The 20,292-nt window shown below is 45.6% G+C and overlaps 1 protein-coding gene across 8 annotated transcripts in view; it reads right to left on the reverse strand.

The window, feature by feature from the left end:
* dctn1b (dynactin 1b) overlaps positions 1-20,292 on the reverse strand; it is a 160,335-nt gene that overhangs the window by 82,683 nt on the left and 57,360 nt on the right. For 3 of the 8 annotated variants that reach the window (XM_034159869.1, XM_034159866.1, XM_034159864.1), the window contains exons 6-8: positions 11,735-11,752; positions 8,348-8,368; positions 1,278-1,448 (exon numbers count right to left, since the gene is read on the reverse strand). In XM_034159869.1, the coding sequence (XP_034015760.1) occupies positions 1,278-1,448; positions 8,348-8,368; positions 11,735-11,752 (210 nt within the window). Of the gene's footprint in view, positions 1-1,277; positions 1,449-8,347; positions 8,369-11,734; positions 11,779-11,847; positions 12,269-20,292 lie in introns of those variants that run through there. The other 5 variants (XM_034159871.1, XM_034159870.1, XM_034159865.1 and 2 more) reach the window with 5 other exon arrangements.

Here is a 20,292-nt window from a genome sequence, read left to right on the forward strand (position 1 = left end):
TGCTTTCCCAAAATTTAATGTTGTGACTGATCAACCTTATGCCTCTGTAGTAGTAACTGGCTGCACATCCTTTCCAGCATGGTCCCTCTGTCTGGTAAATTGGTACAAGCCGTTTTCTTTGCCCTTAGTGTTCAACTTCATGTAGAGCTTGCAATATGCCTTTTACATAGCATATACCACATCGTTTCATCTTCTCTCTGACTATCCTTATTCTTTTTCACTAAACTTTCTCTGTATGCCTTCTTGAACATATTCATTGAACCACCAAGTCTCCTTTGTGTTTATTCCTCAATCCAGATTTCACACCCAGTACTTCCTTGCGTCACCCTCACCATCATCTGCAGTAGTTTTCCAGTTGTCAAAAATCATTTCATTTACATGCAGTGCCCATCTCACCTCCTCCCTCAATTTCAGAAGACAGTGTTGCTCCTTCAGCTCCCACCATCTGATCCTTGGTTCAGCTCTCATTGTCACCTCCAAAGTCATCCTACAAACACCATCCAATGTGGTCTAAGGACAGTCTCCCCTGCTACCAACTTACTGTCTCCAATTTCTTTTTGGTAGCATCTGCGACACAGAATGTCATCCTAACTGTAAGTGAGAATCATCCTCCACTCTTATACCTTATGCAAGCACACCTTATGCTCTTTCTTCTTCTTAAAATACGTATTCACCCCAGACAAGTCCATCATTTTTGCTAAATCTTTTTGTAAGCTTTAATGAATGATTTGATTCAGAAGTGTCTTTCCAGGGAAAAATCCGTTATCAAAAAGTGGTGATATTCAAACTTCAACATGATGTGGTTTCCTTCAGGATTTTATTTTGGGTTGAATTATTTTTAGTCTGAATCAATGTTATCAGAAAAAAATCTGATAATTTCTGATAACATGAATCAAGGATGAATGAATAACATTAATAACATGAATCAATGTTATCAGAAAAATTTTTTCCATCATTTGTCTGCTGTGTGTCTCCATGTAATCCTGTAAACAACTAATTGCATTCGTAACTAACATCCGTGGATGACTCAAAAGCTAAATTAAAACTAATTGGTTGATTTGTCTGTCCAGGCTTCACCAAGTCCCTACCCTAACCTAACCCTAACCCTGAGTTTTTTGGATGGTATCAATAAGAACTAACACCATGTTAAAAAAAAACATATGTTATATGTTTAAAAAACCATATAAAATGCAGAACTACAGTTCTGCATTTTATATGATTCCTAAAATAATAATAAAAGAATATATGCTATCTTCTTGTACCAAACTAATACACACCTTGCTTGGGATAGGAGCTGGAGGGTTTCCAGGGGAATGGAGTGTGGGGATGACCGGCGCAGCCAGTGGGGTTTGGGCTGGGGTGCTGGGCTCGCTGCTACTCATCTCGCCAGCAGAGGCTGAAGCTGAGCCGGAAGCAGCCCCCTTCCCACTTGCAGTTCGGCTGCTCTGCTGTGGAAATAATGGAAATGTTTTTTTTTTAAATAAAAGATGATCTTCAACAAATCATGGCCATAAATACAATGGCAATATCGCAATGGTGTGAATGATGTCAGATGATGTAACAACAGCCAAAATGAAAGTTGCAATATTTTTCTGCAAGCGCTACTCTAAAAGACTATCCTTCCACCTTCCTATATTCTCAGCAATTACAATTTCACAATAAATAACACCTGAGTTCCAAACGTTCAGAGGCCCCTTAACTGCTTAATTGTGATCATGACAGACTACAGCTGATAGCTTTTCTGTGGCAACATAAAAAGGGGTTGGATTGACCAACATGCAGTGTAATGGGAAAATGCAAGTGGCTATGTAGTACAAATCAGAATGAATCAGAAATGTTCATCCACTCATCATCTTGTGGTGAGGGCTTGTGGTGTGTTGTTGAAAAAAAAAAAGATTCACTCAGAACAACTGTGGAGGAGGAGGAGGGCAAAAGCAAAAAGAGATATACAGCTCCGGTGCTGAAATCTGGCAAGTGAACTACAAGTAAGCCTGCGTCTGAGAGCGAAGCGCTCTATTGGGGTGATATGGTACTATGAGGTCCCTAAGATAAGATGGGACCTGATTATTCAAAACCTTATAAGTAAGAAGAAGAATTTTAAATTCTATTCTGGAATTAACAGGGAGCCAATGAAGAGAAGCCAATATTAGTGAAATATGCTCTCTCCTTCTAGTCCCTGTCAGTACTCTAGCTACAGCATTTTGAATTAACTGAAGGCTTTTCAGGGAACTTTTAGGACAACCTGATAATAATGAATTACAATAGTCCAGCCTAGAAGAAATAAATGCATGAATTAGCTTTTCAGCATCACTCTGAGACAAGACCTTTCTAATTTTAGAGATATTGCGCAAATGCAAAAAAGCAGTCCTACATATTTGCTTAATATGCGCACTAAAGGACATATCCTGATCAAAAATGACTCCAAGATTTCTCACAGTATTACTGGAGGTCAGGGTAATGCCATCCAGAGGAAGGATCTGGTTAGACACCATGTTTCTAAGATTTGTGGGGCCAAGTACAATAACTTCAGTTTTATCTGAATTTAAAAGCAGGAAATTAGAGGTCATCCATGTCTTTATGTCTGAAAGACATTCCTGCAGTTTAACTAATTGGTGTGTGTCCTCTGGCTTCATGGATGGATAAAGCTGGGTATCATCTGCATAACAATGAAAATTTAAGCAATGCTTTCTAATGTTTCTGTGTAGGCTCTCAGTTGTCCAGGTGGTTTCCATAGTAGAGAAGCTTGAATCTTCGACTGGACTGGGTTGCTTGACGCGAGGACGTTTCGCTTCAAATCGCAGAAGCTTCCCCAGCTAAAATTCTTGCTCTGGTGGTCTGACTTCTGTCTTGACTCTTGTCGAGATGAATGATCTGAAGTCACAAAAGCTGGAGTTTAATAGAGCACAATAGGTTTTAATTAGAGCTATTGTTTAGTCACTAGCCATAGTCTGCCTCTCGGTAGGAGGGGTCTGGTTAGGTTTAAAACTCCAGCTTTTGTGACATCGGATCATTCTTCTTGACAAGAGTCAAGACAGAAGTCAGACCACCAGAGCAAGAATTTTAGCTGAGGAAGCGCACACACACACACACACACACACACACACACACACACACACACACACACACACACACACACACACACACACACACACACACACACACACACACACAGCTCCTCCGGTAAACTGCGCATTTTAGACGGCTTTGAACAAGACGGCCACCGTTTTAATCAGCCGTCTTATCCAAGGTTGAACGTTCAAATGACGGCAGGATGGCTCGATAGGCCGCGAAAGGTGAACCGCATTAGCGAGGGACCACTGTATTTATTTTAGGAGCAAAATGCGAATGAAAGGGTTGAAATACATTCTCGCACACGTGCGCCCGTTTTATTTTTTTTCCTCACACAATCAAATTTTAGGCGCAATATGCGAGCAAAATGCTCACACTGTACAGCCCTGGGAGGAAGTGACTAATGAAAGTAACTCAGACAGAACAATCGGAGAGAAAGAGTCTAACCAAATACCAGCATTACTGAAAGCAGCCGAACATAAAGATATGTCTTTGGGATGGTTATGAATAATTTTTTCTCTAATAGTTAAAATTTTATTTGCAAAGAAAGTCATGAAGTCATTACTAGTTAAAGTTAAAGGAATACTCGGCTCAATAGAGCTCTGACTCTTTGTCAGCCTGGCTACAGTGCTGAAAAGAAACCTGGGGTTGTTCTTATTTTCTTCAATTAGTGATGAATAGTAAGATGTTCTAGCTTTATGGAGGGCTTTTTTTTATAGAGCAACAGACTCTTGTTCCAGGCTAAGTGAAGATCTTCTAAATTAGTGAGACGCCATTTCCTCTCCAGCTTACGGGTTATCTGCTTTAAGCTGCAAGTTTGTGGGTTATACCACGGAGACAGGCACTTGTGATTTAAGGCTCTCTTTTTCAGAGGAGCTACAGCATCCAAAGTTGTGCTCAATGAGGATGTAAAGCTATTGACGAGATAATCTATCTCACTCACAGAGTTTAGGTAGCTACTCTGCACTGTGTTGGTATATGGCATTGAAGAACATAAAGAAGGAATCATATCCTTAAACCTAGCTACAGCGCTTTCAGAAAGACTTCTACTGTAATGAAACTTATTCCCCACTGCTGGGTAGTCCATTAAAGTAAATGTAAATGTTATTAAGAAATGATCAGACAAAAAGGGGTTTTCAGGGAATACTGTTAAGTCTTCAATTTCTATTGACAGAGTGCTCACCCAAACCAGAATTTGTGGACATAATGTACTCAGGTGCAGTCCAGACTGTATGGATGAAAATTTTACCTTGTAAACAAAAGCTTTTATATGATAAAATCTCACACTTTTGGGCACACAGTGCCCTCTATCATGAACTGGTATCGTATGCATGGTGTGTTTTTTTTTTTTTTTTTGTCATTTCCGACACACTACCACCGAATTAAGAGATGTGTGTGAAACAAAAGTGTTGATGTGTATCGCGCGAAAAACAAACAAACAAAAAACCTGACACACTATGTGGCCTGGGTGTGCAGGCTGCACAGTGTGTCATCGTAGGTTCACCCCTTAACATTTAGCTTTTTATTGACTTTCCACCAAACCTGACTTCAGCTCTATTGAAAATATCTGGAATTTGTTTTCAAGTCAAGTCCATGCTCAGAAACTAATAAATTTATTCGAAATGACCAATTCTGCCAAGAAGAGTGGTTAAACATCAAACCAGAATTGTGCTAGGAGCTAGTTGATGGTAGCCACAAATGTCTGGTTAAGGTGAAACTTCCTAAAGGACGTACAACCAAATATTAGATGTGCAGTATGTAGAATTTTGACCCTGGACCTGATTTCAAAAAGTTCAAAATAACTTTAAAAAGTTCTTTTATAAATGTTGCACAGTCATTTTGCTCTAGAAAATGGTTCAAAGAAATCACTGACAGGACATTTATGTCTATGATGAGTGGATGTAAATTTTGACAACAGCTGTGTACATTTATTGAGCAATGTGGTTGAATTTATAATCCACAAAACACTGTTCTACAACAGATGCTCAAGATAACCACAAACCAGGTTTAAGATACAAATACCAAACTCCCAAAGAGCAATTTTTAAACTTCTTCTTCTTCTTCGTCTTTCGGCTGTTCCCGTTAGGGGTCGCCACAGCAGATCAATCGTTTCCATCTCACCCTGTCCTCTGTATCTTCCTCTGTCACACCAACCACCTTCATGTCCTCCCTCAGCACATTTATAAACCTCCTCTTTGGTCTCCCTCTTCTCCTCCTGCCTGGTGGCTCCATCCTCAGCATCCTTCTCCCTATATACCCTGGGTCCCTCCTCTGCACATGTCCAAACCATCTCAATCTCGCCTCTCTGACTTTGTCTCCAAACCTTTCAAACTGAGCTGTCCCTCTGATATGTTCAATCTTGTCCATTCTCGTCACTCCCAAAGAGAATCTCAACATCTTCAGCTCTGCCACCTCCAGCTCCGCCTCCTGTCTTTTTGTTAGTGCCACCGTCTCTAAACCGTACAACATAGCTGGTCTCACTACTGTCTTGTAAACTTTCCCCTTCACTCTTACTGATATTCTTCAGTCACAAATCACTCCTGCCACCTTTCTCCACCCACTCCACCCTGACTGCACTCTCTTCTTCACCTCTCTAACACACTCTCCATTACTTTGAACAGCTGACCCAAGTATTTAAACTCATCTACTTTCACCACTTCTACTCCTTGTAACTGCACTATTCCACTTGGCTCCCTCTCATTCACACACACTCAGTCTTGCTTCTACTGACTTTCATTCCCCTTCTCTCCAAAGCATATCTCCACCTCTCCAGACTAGACTCAACTTGCTCTCTACGCTCACTACAGATCACAGTGTTATCTGCAAACATCATAGTCCAATGGGGACTCCTGTCTGATCTCATCCGTCAACCTGTCCATCACCACTGCAAACAGGAAAGGACTCAGAGCTGATCCTTGGTGTAATCCCACCTCCACCTTGAATGAGTCTGTCATTCCTACTGCACATCTCACCACCGTCACACTATTCTTGTACATATCCTGCACTACCCTAACAAACTTCTCTGCCACTCCAGACTTCCTCATACAATACCACGGCTCTTCTCTTGGCACCCTATCATAAGCTTTTTATAAGTCCACAAACACACAATGTAACTCTTTCTGGCCTTCTCTGTACTTCAACAGTATTCTCAAGAGCAAACATTGCATCTGTAGTGCTCTTTCTCGGCATGAAACCATATTGCCGCCCACAGATCTTCACCTGTTTTCTAAGCCTAGCTTCTACTACTCTTTACCACTGATCATTGATCAACTTATGCCTCTGTAGTTACTGCAGCTCTGCACATCACCCTTGTTCTTGAAAATAGGAACCAGCACACTTCAGCTCCACTCCTCAGGCATCCTCTCACTTTCCAAGATTTTATTAAACAATCTGGTTAGAAACTCTACTGCCATCTCTCCTAGACATTTCCATGCCTCCACTGGAATGTCATCTGGGCCAACTGCCTTTCCACTCTTCATCCTCTTCATAGCAGCCCTCACTTCTTCCTTACTAATCTCTTGTACTTCTTGACTTACTCTCACCACAGCATCCAGCTTTATCTCTCACTCATTTTCTTCATTCAACAGCTTCTCAAAATATTCCCTCCACCTTCTCAACACACACTCCTCACTTGTCAGCACATTACCATGTGCATTTTTTACCACCCTAGCCTGCTGCACATCCTTTCCAGCTCTGTCCCTTTGTCTGGCCAATTGGTACAAGTCCTTTTCTCCTTCCTTACTATTAAACTTCGTGTACAGCTCGCAATATGCCTTTTCCTTAGCTTTTGCCACGTCTCTTTTCACCTTACACTACATCTCCTTGTACTTCTGTCTACTTTCTTCATCTCTCCGACTATCCCAAAACTTTTTCGCCAACCTCTTTCTCCAAGTCTCGTCTTCCTTCCACTGTCCAGATGTCATACCCAGTACTGTCCTAGCTGTCTCCCTCACCACATCTGCAGTACTTTTCCAGTTGTCCAAAATTGCTTCCCCTCCAACCAGTGCTTTTCTCACCTGCTCACTAAATTTCACACAAGTCTTCCTCCTTCCATTTCCACCATCTGATCCTTTGTTGAGCTCTCACCCTCTTCTTCTTTACCTCTAATGTCATCCTACAAACAACCATCCTATGCTGTCTAACGACACTGTCTCCTGCCACCACCTTACAGTCTCTGATTTCTTTTAGCTTGCATCTCCTATAAAGAATGTAGTCCACCTGTGTGCACCTTCCTCCACTCTTATATGTTACCCCGTGCTCCTCCTTTTTTCTTAAAGTAGGTGTTCACCACAGCCATTTCCATCTTTTTTGCAAAATCAACTACCATCTGTCCTTCCCCATTCCTATCCTTGATACCATATCTACCCATTACTTCCTCATCACCTCTGTTCCCTTCACTAACATGCCCATTGAAGTCTGCTCATATCACCACTCTTTCATGCTTGGGCACACTCTCCACCACCTCATCTTACAGACTCCAGAAATCTTCTTTCTCCTTCATCTCACAACCTACCTGTGGGGCATATGCACTGATGATATCATCACCCCTTCAATTTCCAACTTCACACTCATCACCCTGTCAGACACTCTCTGAACCTCCAACACATTTTTAACGTACTCTTCCTCTAAAATCACCCAACACCATTTCTCTTCCTGTCCTCACCATGGTACAACAACTTGTACCCACCGCCGATGCTCCTGCTCTCACTTCCCTTCCACTTGGTCTCTTGCACACACAATATGTCTACCTTTCTCCTCTCCATCATATCAGCCAGCTCTCTCCCTTTACCAGTCATACTACCAACATACAAAGTCCCCACTCTCATTTCCACCCTTCTCGTTTTCTTCTTCTCCCGCTGTTTGTGGAAACGTTCTCCTCCTCTTCTTTGTCGTCTTCGCCCAGCAATTTTTAAATTTATGTAATGCAAAACAAAGCAATTCTGAAAATGCCCTCAACTGTGAAAAAGCAGCATCTACACAGCAAGGTGAAAACAAACCATGTCTTGTGAGAATAATCAATGAAGATAGGCTGCACTATTAAAGACAAATAAAGCAAATCAGTAAAAATGGGAATACAGCAACCAATATGTGAGCCGACTGCAGTGCACACAATACAGAACATGTTGATGGTCCTCCTGTGAAAATAAAACTGATTATCAATAATGCCAGTGATGCAGTGTTTCTCCCCATACACACAAAGTACTGCATGAAATACAACAATCATAAATAAAGCAAACAAATAAAAATGAGACACCCTGATGACTGCTGCTGGGCTCACCTTAGGCCTTCTGGCTGTGGTCTGAAGAGGAGAGGGAGGAGTAAGGAGGACAAGACAGGAACAGAGGACAAGAAGTGGAAAAGGTCAAAGGGCAGCAGAAGGGCAGGGGAGGTGAGGGAGGGAAACAGAGCCTGGGTTAGTGGCATAATACATATTTAATATTACAAAATGATATTACAAGCAATAAGGTGATAAAAGCGATGAATCTGAACAGTGTTGAAATGTGGAAAATTTACTGGCAAAACAAAAAACAAACAAAAACCAACAAAAGTAAAACCTGTAATAGACCCTTTTTTTCCTCAGCGCCACAGAAAAAAGCCTTCTGCTGTGAATCACCTATTGTGTAGCATACAGGTTCCTGCATTGGCATTTCCATTCTGATCTTCTGCTGTATTGTTTAACCCTGTCTCCAAGGCATCCTCCCTGCACACGTGATAAAATCATCAGTCTCAGCACAGATACTGTGACTGGTACTGCTACTGTGACCTAAATGACTATTGTGTCTCAAGAAGCGGGTGAGATGTGGCTCTTAGAGCACCATTCTGTGTTTATGTACAGTGGGACCACAGCTTGTTATTTTGCCAATGTCACCTATTTTAGACATAATGCACATCTGCTTGAACAACATTTTTTATGATGTGTGCAGGAAATGTCCACATTTGTACTTTCTGGGCAGCATGTACTCCAGACCTGAGGAGGGGAGGAGGGTCTTCAGTTTGGTGGGCTCAGGGTCTCATCACTGTTTTGTGCAGATGATGTGGTCCTGTTGGCATCATCAACCTGTGACCTCCAACACTCACTGGGTGAGTTCATAGCTGAGCGTGAGGCTGGGATGAGGAACAGCACCTCTAAATCTGAGGCCATGGTTTTCAGCAGGAATCTAATGGATTGCCTACTCTGGGTAGGGAATGAGGTCTTGTCTCAAGTGAAGGAGTTCAAGTACCTCGGCGTCTTGCTCACAGGTGACATTGTGACATTGGCCAGAGAATTGGCACAGCGGGGGCAGTACTGCATTCGCTTTATCTTACTGTTGTGATGAAAAGGGAGCTGAGCCAAAAGGTGAAGCTCTCGATCGACTTGTCAATCTTCATTCCTACTCTCATCTATGGTCATGAGAGTTGGGCCATGACTGAAAGTACTAGATCACAGGTACAAGAGTCAGAAATGGGCTTCCTTAGGATGGTGGCTGGTGTCTCCCTTAGAGATAGGATCATTTTTGAGGAGCTCGGAGTACTGCTGCTCCTACGAAGGAGCGCCTCCATTTCTGGTTCCTACGCAAAGGTGCAGCGTAGCTGAGAGGAGATCCTGTGGAAGACCCAGGACAAGGTGGAAAGATAATATCACCGCAATGGCCCTGGGAATGCCTAGGATTAATGTGGCACCAGAAAGGGAAGTATGGGATCCCCTGCAGGAGCTGTTGCCCACACGACCTGATCCCAGATAAGTGGTCGAAGACGGGAAGGAAATCTTTTCAAGAATATCACAGTATGTAAAAAACAAGAACTATACTGTAAGCAGCATTATTACTGCGGCTGACAGGTAAAACTTCAGCATCTAATTTAATGTTAATTTTATTGAGTTTTGCCATTAGAAAATCCTAAACTGTGAAAATGTAAAAATCTAAAATATAAAATCTAAACTTTTCATAGATATAAATCAGACTTACAATTAATGTGACTAAATGTTATGTTTGAATGTATATTTTCCAGTTGATTGCATGAAGTGTTATTTAAAAGATGTCGTCCCTTTCATTTTTTTTAAACATTTTATTCATAAAAATGATTTTGTTCTCCACGACCATAAAATACAGCAACAAGACACATTTCTGTGAACAGTATGCTGGGAAACTACACCATTTGAGGGTCAAACAGCTACTATGCTACATATGCTAACATTAGCATCAAAAACAAACATGGGAAACCTTCAATTATAACTGAAAGTGTCAAGTAAACGGACAAAAATTCAATGTGAAACTGAAGCATAAAGACAGTGAAGTACACAGCTGACAAGCAATCTGAGCTCATGCTGGGAAGAACTCAGGACCAAATCTTGACCTATTTCACACAGAACCTTTCTTGGATATCTGCTGGAAGGGTAGGATCACACGCACACAGGTCTGCTCTGGCAGGTGTCAGTGCTAAGATTCGTTACATTTACAATATTTTTTTTACTTAGTTTCCCAACATGAGTCAGCGGGAATGCCAACACTTTACCACAGCATTATTAGATTATTTTCCTGGCAATAATTTAGAAATTCCGAGCTCCCATGTTCTACACAACGCAACATAACCATTTCAAAATTTACTATATTTGCCATGGAATTCCCCAGAAAAAAACTCTACCAGCAATAAAACTGGCTGTAATTTTGCATTATTCCATAGAACTAAATATACAATTTAGATGGATTTCAAGACAAAGTAATTGCTTGTCTGTTATTTTTCAAAATTCAAAAGGGACTACACCTTTAAGAAAAATTGCAGTAAACATTATTTTTCACTCCAAACACTACTTCTTTACACCTTGATTTTTAAATTTTTGAAACTCAGACTTTTAAGTGACACATTTTCAGCCCAAGCATCCTTTAACCCAGGTCTGTGAACATGCTGCTCCATCATCTGAAACCACCAAACAATATCATTTTACAGTATGCAAACTTCGTAAGCTGCACTTTGCCCTTGACCCAATGTCTCCCGTTGCTTTGTCTTGAATGTGGCCATCACTTTAGCTTGTTATCAGTCTTATTTGAACTGGACCATTTATCAGAAATTAAATGGAGCTAACAGCAGTCCAAATAAGAGCTGACGTGTCTAAAGCTACAGCTTGCGGCTGTAGACAGAACAAGCTGTACTGAATTAACATCAGCCTGTTGCGTTTATCTGCAACGAAAAGACTTGATTCTCGCTGATGGTCTAAAACTCAGTGGCTTCAAAATGTTATGGAAGGCATGGCTTCTGCATGATGTGACCAAATTAAACACACACACACACACACACACACACACACACACACACACACACACACACACACACACACACACACACACACACACACACACACACACACACACACACACACACACACACACACACACACACACACACACACACACACAGAGATTGATTCAAACACAAAAAGCTTCTGTAGACACAGTGAATGATTTAGTGAAACTCAAGATAATAAGAACTTAAACTGCCAAAAAGATACAGGAAACAAACATTTTTTACTTCATATTATTTTTCCACACTGGGAATTTAAATATCATTTAAGAAGCAGAAAAGATAACTTTCCCCATAGTGACATAAAATTATCTTTATAGCATTAAAAATGAATACAATAAATAAATAAAACTCAACAACCAAACAGAGAAAATCACGTGGAGGTCTGTACCTTCCGGGGTGCAGGAGTCTGTCTCATCATATTTTTGCAAGACACACACACACACACACACACACACACACACACACACACACACACACACACACACACACACACAGAGAGAGAGAGAGAGAGAGAAAGGTGATAAAACAGATAACAATGCTGCAATCACAGAGACCCAAGAGCTGGGTTCAGGACAGACAGACAGACAGACAGATGCTCAGGTTGCCAAGCTGCAGTACTGCAAATGGTTGTGCTGTTCTTTCTCCTGAGGCTATCATTCTCTTCTTGCTGCTATCATCCTTTTTTTTTTTTTTATTTTGTCCTGCTTCTCAGCCAGTGTCATAATCCAAGCTGCATGGTGGCGTTTGCCAGCGCTTCCTTCTTCGTTCTGGTCTGATTAAGAGTCAGACAACAAGCTGCTGTGAGCCTCCAATCCGACACTGTTCATGGGAGACGCCTCGCCTCCTCTAACAAGCCCCCTCCTCCCGGGCTCCTTCACCTTCTCGCTCCTCTTATTGTGATTTGTCAGCTGAGCCAGTTCCCTGCTCCCGCATTACATCACTGCATGCCTTCCTCCCTCTCCTCGGCCCAGTGCCCACCCACTCATCACCACCTCTACCATGGACAGACAACAAGGCATGTGCGCAGCAGCGACGGAGGACACAGAGCCAGAATGTGAGACGAAACATTGGGGGTGGGGAGTGTTACAATGAGATGAGAGGGCTAAATGAGCATGAGACCCCTCTTGTCTCCTAGCAACACATCCTCCTATAAAATAAGCCTCAGGAAAAGATCCCCAAAAGAAACAGAGAATTCATTTGACTGAACACACATTTCAAATTAATTTTTTTGTGTTACATTTTTCTTTATGTGTAGTTTATAAATGTCACAAGCTTAATATGACACAATTAATCATTTAATATGAAAATATTTCTTAATTAAATGTATTTAGCCAGCGCCCAATCACTACTTAAGTACTACACATAAACAGCAAAAAAAAAAAAAAAAAAAAAGAGATGAATTTTGGCTGAAACAACTAGCTGAAAATGGGCAATTAAGATAAATGACTGTTTATCTTTTAATTGCTGAAAAACGCTAAATTCCCATCCAGTGTGGGGGTTTTCTGTTTATCTCCACTTTGAAGTCACTGTGAATTAAAATTTTAATGATTTTTGGTTGTTATTTGATATATTGTTACTTTATAAAAGGTGAGAGACCTGTAGACATCACCACAGATTCTGAGAATTAAAATAAGTTTTTTTATTTTATTTTGGGGGGCATTTTGTGATACTGACAAAGCAAATAATAATTAAAAAAAAGACTACAAATAAATCAATCAGTAGTAGTATGTAAGTTCTTAATGGGCCTGAGGCCCATCGTGCCGAAACTGGTGCTTATCACCGGTTTCAGTGAAGCGGACAAGAGTCTATGACTCCCCTGGGTGGGACGCCAGTCCATCGCAGATTACTTCCCAACCAAGGCTGGTACCCATTTACAACTGGGTGGGCTGAGACAAATCAATCACTCAACAATAATATTAATTATATTTGTTGCATCTCTGCAACAGATTTGGAATTGTTTAATCATGTAATGTGTTGTGGGTTATTTATACTAATAAGCCAATATTATCAATGTAAATTCTTGTATTTGGCAAAACAGACAAATTTCAATAAGAGTATCAAAAACAGATGACCCATTCCTAAATAGCTGTGTGAATTCCAGAAGCCATTTGAGCCTCTATCATAATATCTGGCTCAGCTACACTAATCTGCTTATCTACATGAACAGCTCAGCAGGAAGAAAAAGAGAAATGTAAAAGGATTATTACAGCAACAATAATGTGATTAACTTTGTGTTGGGAAAGTGTAGTGACACGGACTCACAACAGGGGGCGTAAATGAACGGACAATGGAAGGAGTCAAATTATAACACTTTACTGGTGTGAATGTCACAACCAAACACAGCAGAATCAGAATGTGCAACAGTCAATTAATAAAAGGTGTCGTGTGGGCAGGCTCGACGATAGGAGACGCCCGTCTGGAAACGAACCGGAACCACACGATTTCCACCGCCACCTGAACCCGAGGAATACTGGAGCCGCCAAGTCCCGGAGTCCCCAGGTGGCCACCTTCCCGGCGTGTCGGATCTGGTACTGCTGGCAGAAAGCAAAAGACAGTCAAAGGGTGGGTGTGTGAACACCCAGTAACAATGGTGGGAATGCCACCTCCACCTCTCACTCAGCGCGTTGCAGCGGTCTCAGCTGAAAAGGAGCGCCGTCTTGCACAGCCTCCTCAAAAACGACCAGTTCTCCTGCAAACACTCACAATAATAGATTTATCGATCTCACAAAAGGGGCTGAGAGTATTACCTCCAGATGAAGATGATATCTCGGCAGTTTGGTGAAGGTGTCTTCCTGCTTTTATACCAGATGTGTTGATTAGTGACAGCTGTCACGGATGATGGGTGACAGCTGTCACCACGGCTTGTTCCCGAGGCGGCAGCGCCCTCTCGTGCCTGAAGCCCGCACTTCAGGCAGGGCGCCTTCTGGTGGTGGGCCAGCAGTACCTCCTCTTCTGGCAGCCCACACAACAGGACTCCCCCTCAACGGGCGCCTCCTGGCGTCCGACCAGGCTTGTCCGGGTGGCGACGATAGAAATCGGCCAGGAGGGCCGGGTCCAGGATGAAACTCCTCTTCACCCAAGAGCGTTCTTCGGGTCCATACCCCTCCCAGTCCACCAAATACTGGAAACCCCGGCCCATTCGACGGATGTCCAAAAGCCGGCGAACTGTCCAAGCCGGCTCCCCGTCGATAATACGGGCAGGAGGCGGCGCCGGACCGGGTGCACAGAGGGGTGAGGTGTGATGCGGTTTTACCCTGGAGACATGAAAGACCGGATGGATCCGCAGTGAGGCCGGGAGTTGGAGCCTCACTGCGGTAGGACTGAGGACCTTGAGGATGGGGAAGGGTCCAATGAAGCGGTCCTTCAATTTGGGGGACTTGACCTGGAGAGGAATGTCCTTGGTGGAAAGCCACACCTCCTGCCCGGGCTGGTAAGTAGGGGCCGGGGACCGTCGACGGTCTGCATGGGCTTTAGCCCTCGTCCGGGCCCTCAACAAGGCCGAACGGGCGGTGCGCCACACCCGACGGCATCTCCGCAGGTGGGCCTGGACCGAGGGCACACCGACCTCTCCCTCCACCACAGGAAACAAAGGGGGCTGGTACCCCAGACACACCTCGAATGGGGAGAGGCTGGTGGCAGAGGACACCTGGCTGTTATGAGCGTACTTGATCCAGGCCAGATGTTCACTCCAAGCCATCGGGTGTGCGGAGGTCGTGCACCTGAGGGCCTGCTCCAACTCCTGGTTGGCCCGTTCGACCTGTCCGTTAGTCTGCGGGTGATACCCAGACGAGAGGCTTACAGTGGCCCCCAGTTCCCGGCAGAAACTTCCCCACACCTGCGAGGAGAACTGGGGACCGCGATCCGAAACGATGTCTGTTGGTATCGCATGCAGCCGGACAACATGGTGGACGAGGAGATCCGCCGTCTCCTGGGCCGACGGGAGCTTCGGGAGGGCCACGAAGTGGGCCGCCTTGGAGAAACGGTCCACTATCGTGAGGATGGTGGTGTGCCCCCGGGACGGCGGGAGGCCCGTGACAAAATCCAGACCGATGTGGGACCAGGGGCGGTGAGGCACAGGAAGTGGCTGTAGAAGTCCCTGTGCCTTCTGGTGGTCAGCCTTGCCCCTGGCGCAGGTGGTGCAGGCCTGGATGTAAGCCCGGACATCAGTCTCCAGGGACGCCCACCAGAAGCGCTGCCGGACCACTGCCACGGTCCTACGCACCCCTGGGTGGCAGGAGAGTTTGGACCCGTGACAGAAGTCACGGACGGCAGCCCTGGCCTCTGGTGGGACGTATAGTCTGTTCGTCGGTCCTGTTCCGGGATCCGGGCTCCGTGCCAGGGCCTCCCGGACGGTCTTCTCCACGTCCCAGGTCAGAGCAGCCACGATAGTGGACTCCGGGAGAATGGGTTCCGGTGTATCCGACAGCTCGGTCTTGACTTCCTGTTCATGCACCCGGGACAGGGCATCCGATCTTTGGTTTTTGGTCCCGGGGCGGTAGGTGATCCGGAAGTCAAAACGGCCAAAAAACAGTGACCAGCGGGCTTGCCTGGGGTTCAGTCGCTTGGCGGTCCTGATATATTCCAGGTTCCGGTGGTCAGTGAAAACCGTGAAAGGCACTGACGCTCCCTCCAGCAGGTGTCTCCACTCCTCAAGGGCCTCTTTCACCGCAAGGAGCTCTCGATTGCCCACGTCATAGTTCCGCTCTGCTGGGGTCAACCTGCGGGAAAAATAGGCACACGGGTGAAGAACCTTATCGGTTTCTCCGCTCTGGGATAGCACGGCTCCTATCCCCGAGTCAGAGGCGTCCACTTCAACCACGAACTGGCGACCAGGATCGGGCTGCACCAAGACCGGTGCAGTCGAGAACCGGCGTTTCAACTCCCTAAACGCGGCTTCGCACCGATCCGACCAGGTGAAGGGAACTTTTGGTGAGGTCAGGGCCGTCAGGGGGCTAACAACCTGACTATACCCCTTAATGAACCTCCTGTAGAAATTTGCGAAGCCGAGGAACTGTTGCAGCTTCCTACGGCTTGTCGGTTGGGGCCAGTCTCTCACCGCTGCGACCTTGGCCGGATCCGGGGCGACGGAGTTGGAGGAGATGATAAACCCCAGGAAGGACAAAGAAGTGCGGTGAAACTCACACTTCTCGCCCTTCACAAACAACCGGTTCTCCAACAACCGCTGCAGGACCTGACGTACATGCCGCACATGGGTCTCAGGGTCCGGAGAAAAGATATCATCGAGATATACGAAGACGAATCGGTGCAGGAAGTCCTGCAAGACGTCATTAACCAAAGCTTGGAACGTCGCGGGGGCGTTAGTGAGGCCGAACGGCATGACCAGGTACTCAAAATGACCTAACGGGGTGTTAAATGCCGTCTTCCATTCGTCTCCCTTCCGGATCCGAACTAGGTGGTATGCGTTCCTAAGATCCAACTTTGTGAAGATTTTGGCTCCATGCAGGGGGGTGAACACTGAATCCAACAAAGGCAACGGGTATCGGTTGCGAACCGTGATCTCGTTCAGCCCCCGATAATCAATGCATGGACGAAGACCGCCATCTTTTTTTCGCACGAAAAAGAAACCCGCTCCCATCGGAGAGGTGGAGTTACGGATCAGCCCGGCAGCTAAGGAGTCCCGGATGTAGGTCTCCATCGATTCGCGCTCAGGTCGGGAGAGGTTGTACAGCCTGCTGGACGGGAACTCCACGCCTGGCAACAAATCGATGGCACAATCATATGGACGGTGCGGGGGAAGAGTGAGTGCCCGATCCTTGCTAAAAACGTCAGCAAGATCGTGGTACTCAACCGGCACCGCCAACAGATTGGGGGGTACTTGGACCTGCTCCTTCGCCTGGGAACCGGGAGGAACCGAGGATCCCAAACACCTCCGATGGCAGGTTTCGCTCCACTGTACCACCACCCCGGACGGCCAATCAATCCAGGGATTGTGTTTCAACATCCAGGGGAACCCCAGAATCACACGGGAGGTAGAAGGAGTCACAAAAAACTCAATCTCCTCCCTATGATTCCCTGACACTACCAGAGTTACTGGTGGTGTCTTGTGTGTGAGTAAAGGGAGTAGGGTGCCATCTAGTGCTCGCACCTGCAATGGTGTAGGTAGCGCCACCAGAGGGAGCCCTACCTCCCTGGCCCATCTGCTGTCTAACAGATTCCCTTCTGACCCTGTGTCTACCAGTGCTGGGGCCTGAAGGGTTAAATCCCCACTAAGGATTGTAACTGGGAGTCGTGCGGCAATATGTGTGTGTCCCACGTGAAGTTTTTGGCCCACCCTAAGCCCAGTCTCTAGGGGCGGGCGTTGGTGTTTAACCGTTCGGGGCAATCGCTCAATTGATGCTCCATTGAGCCACAAACAAAACACGCCCCGCGTGGAAACCTCCTCTGTCTATTAGGTGGTCTAAATGTGGCCCTGCTCGTGTCCATAGCTTCGTCAGCAGGGGGAGCTGTCGCCCCACGGGACGTAGAGGCCAGGGAGCGTGGGAAGGGCGGACCCTTCTCAGACCCGGAAGGAAGAGGGACGGCGCGCGCCCGGCCACGTCCTTCGTCTCGTTCCCGACGGCGTTCCTCCAACCGATTGTCTAACCGTATAACGAGATCAATAAGCCCATCTAATTCCCGCGGTTCATCCTTGGCCACTAGGTGCTCCTTTAGGACTGACGACAGTCCGTTTACAAAGGCGGCGTGGAGCGCAACGTTATTCCAGCCAGACTTCGCAGCCGCGATGCGGAAGTCGACTGCATAAGCGGCTGCGCTCCGGCGTCCCTGTCTCACCGACAGCAGCACAGTTGAAGCGGTCTCTCCCCTGTTAGGGTGATCAAACACAGTTCTGAACTCCCTCACAAACCCAGAATACGTGTGAAGGAGCCGTGAATTTTGCTCCCAAAGCGCTGTAGCCCAAGCGCGTGCCTCTCCCTGAAGCAGAGTGATCACATAAGCTATTTTGCTTGCGTCTGACGCGTACATGACGGGACGTTGTGCGAAGACGAGCGAACACTGCATAAGAAAGTCCGCGCACGTCTCCACACAACCTCCGTACGGCTCAGGAGGGCTTATGTATGCTTCAGGGGATGGTGGGAGGGGTTGTTGGACCACCACTGGAACATTAATATCTAGCACAGGATCGACAGGAGGAGGAGCTGCAGCAGCGCCCTGAGCGCTCGCCGCCACTTGCGCGGAGAGAGCCTCCACCCTGCGGTTCAGGAGGATGTTTTGCTCGGCTATTTGATCCATTTGAGCCGTAAAGGCGGTGAGAATATGCTGTAGCTCACCAATCACGCCTCCTGCAGATGCCTGCGCTCCCTGCACTCCCATTGGTTGTTCAACAACCTGGTGACGCCCCTCGGAGTCCATGACGCTGGCCGAGATATCCTGTTGGGAAAGTGTAGTGACACGGACCCACAACAGGGGGCGTAAATGAACGGACAATGGAAGGAGTCAAATTATAACACTTTACTGGTGTGAATGTCACAACCAAACACAGCAGAATCAGAATGTGCAACAGTCAATTAATAAAAGGTGTCGTGTGGGCAGGCTCGACGATAGGAGACGCCCGTCTGGAAACGAACCGGAACCACACGATTTCCACCGCCACCTGAACCCGAGGAATACTGGAGCCACCAAGTCCCGGAGTCCCCAGGTGGCCACCTTCCCGGCGTGTCGGATCTGGTACTGCTGGCAGAAAGCAAAAGACAGTCAAAGGGTGGGTGTGTGAACACCCAGTAACAATGGTGGGAATGCCACCTCCACCTCTCACTCAGCGCGTTGCAGCGGTCTCAGCTGAAAAGGAGCGCCGTCTTGCACAGCCTTCTCAAAAACGACCGGTTCTCCTGCAAACACTCACAATAATAGATTTATCGATCTCACAAAAGGGGCTGAGAGTATTACCTCCAGATGAAGATGATATCTCGGCAGTTTGGTGGAGGTGTCTTCCTGCTTTTATACCAGATGTGCTGATTAGTGACAGCTGTCACGGATGATGGGTGACAGCTGTCACCACGGCTTGTTCCCGAGGCGGCAGCGCCCTCTCGTGCCTGAAGCCCGCACTTCAGGCAGGGCGCCTTCTGGTGGTGGGCCAGCAGTACCTCCTCTTCTGGCAGCCCACACAACACTTTGAGCTTTTAACCTGAAATAATGTCACAATGTGAGTGTGAAAATGGGTGGAAATAATCTGAAATGGATGTAATTAAACCTGGGAAATAGTGGGTATAGGAGGTGAAATGTTTCTGTGCAGGACATGTAAATGTGAAAATGCTAAAAGAATTAAACTACAGCAACACAAACTAGACATCTAATAATAAGCACACAAAATGATACTCCCACTCTGCAACACGAGTTGTTTGCATGTATCGGTATTATACTGTATATCAGTGGTCGTAAATCTTATGTGATTAACCATCTCAATTCAATTTATTTATACTGAGCCAAATCACAACATCTGCTCTAAGGTGATTCATGAAGGTAAGTTCTAACCTTACCCACCCCTGAGCAATCACAATGGCAACAGTGGTAAGGAAAAACTCCCTCAGGCGTTCTTTGATTGTAGGAAGAAACCTCAAGCAGAACAGACAGAGAGGTGATCATCAGCTTTGTTCATACTACCAAAGCAGGTGGTCCACATGTGAACTAAACTGGTCAACCTCTGTAGATGTACCTGACAGACATGATTTGTTTAAGAAATAAACAAAACAACATCTCCTCTTTAAGTTGCAGGATCAAAATGGTTTTCTTTCATATACATCTTCAAATGGTGTGGTACAACTGAGTGATGTTTCATTAAAATCCATAAAACCATTTAGGAGGAGCTACACATATGATGCCAATATTATACACTATGATGCATTAGTTAAACACAAAATTACAATTTTCTCCACTTGAAGATGCTGGACAGGATTCATTATCCTTCATACAAAGCTCCATATGGTGTGC

The sequence above is a fragment of the Thalassophryne amazonica genome, chromosome 19 (assembly GCF_902500255.1).
Source record: "Thalassophryne amazonica chromosome 19, fThaAma1.1, whole genome shotgun sequence".
NCBI lineage: Eukaryota > Metazoa > Chordata > Actinopteri > Batrachoidiformes > Batrachoididae > Thalassophryne > Thalassophryne amazonica.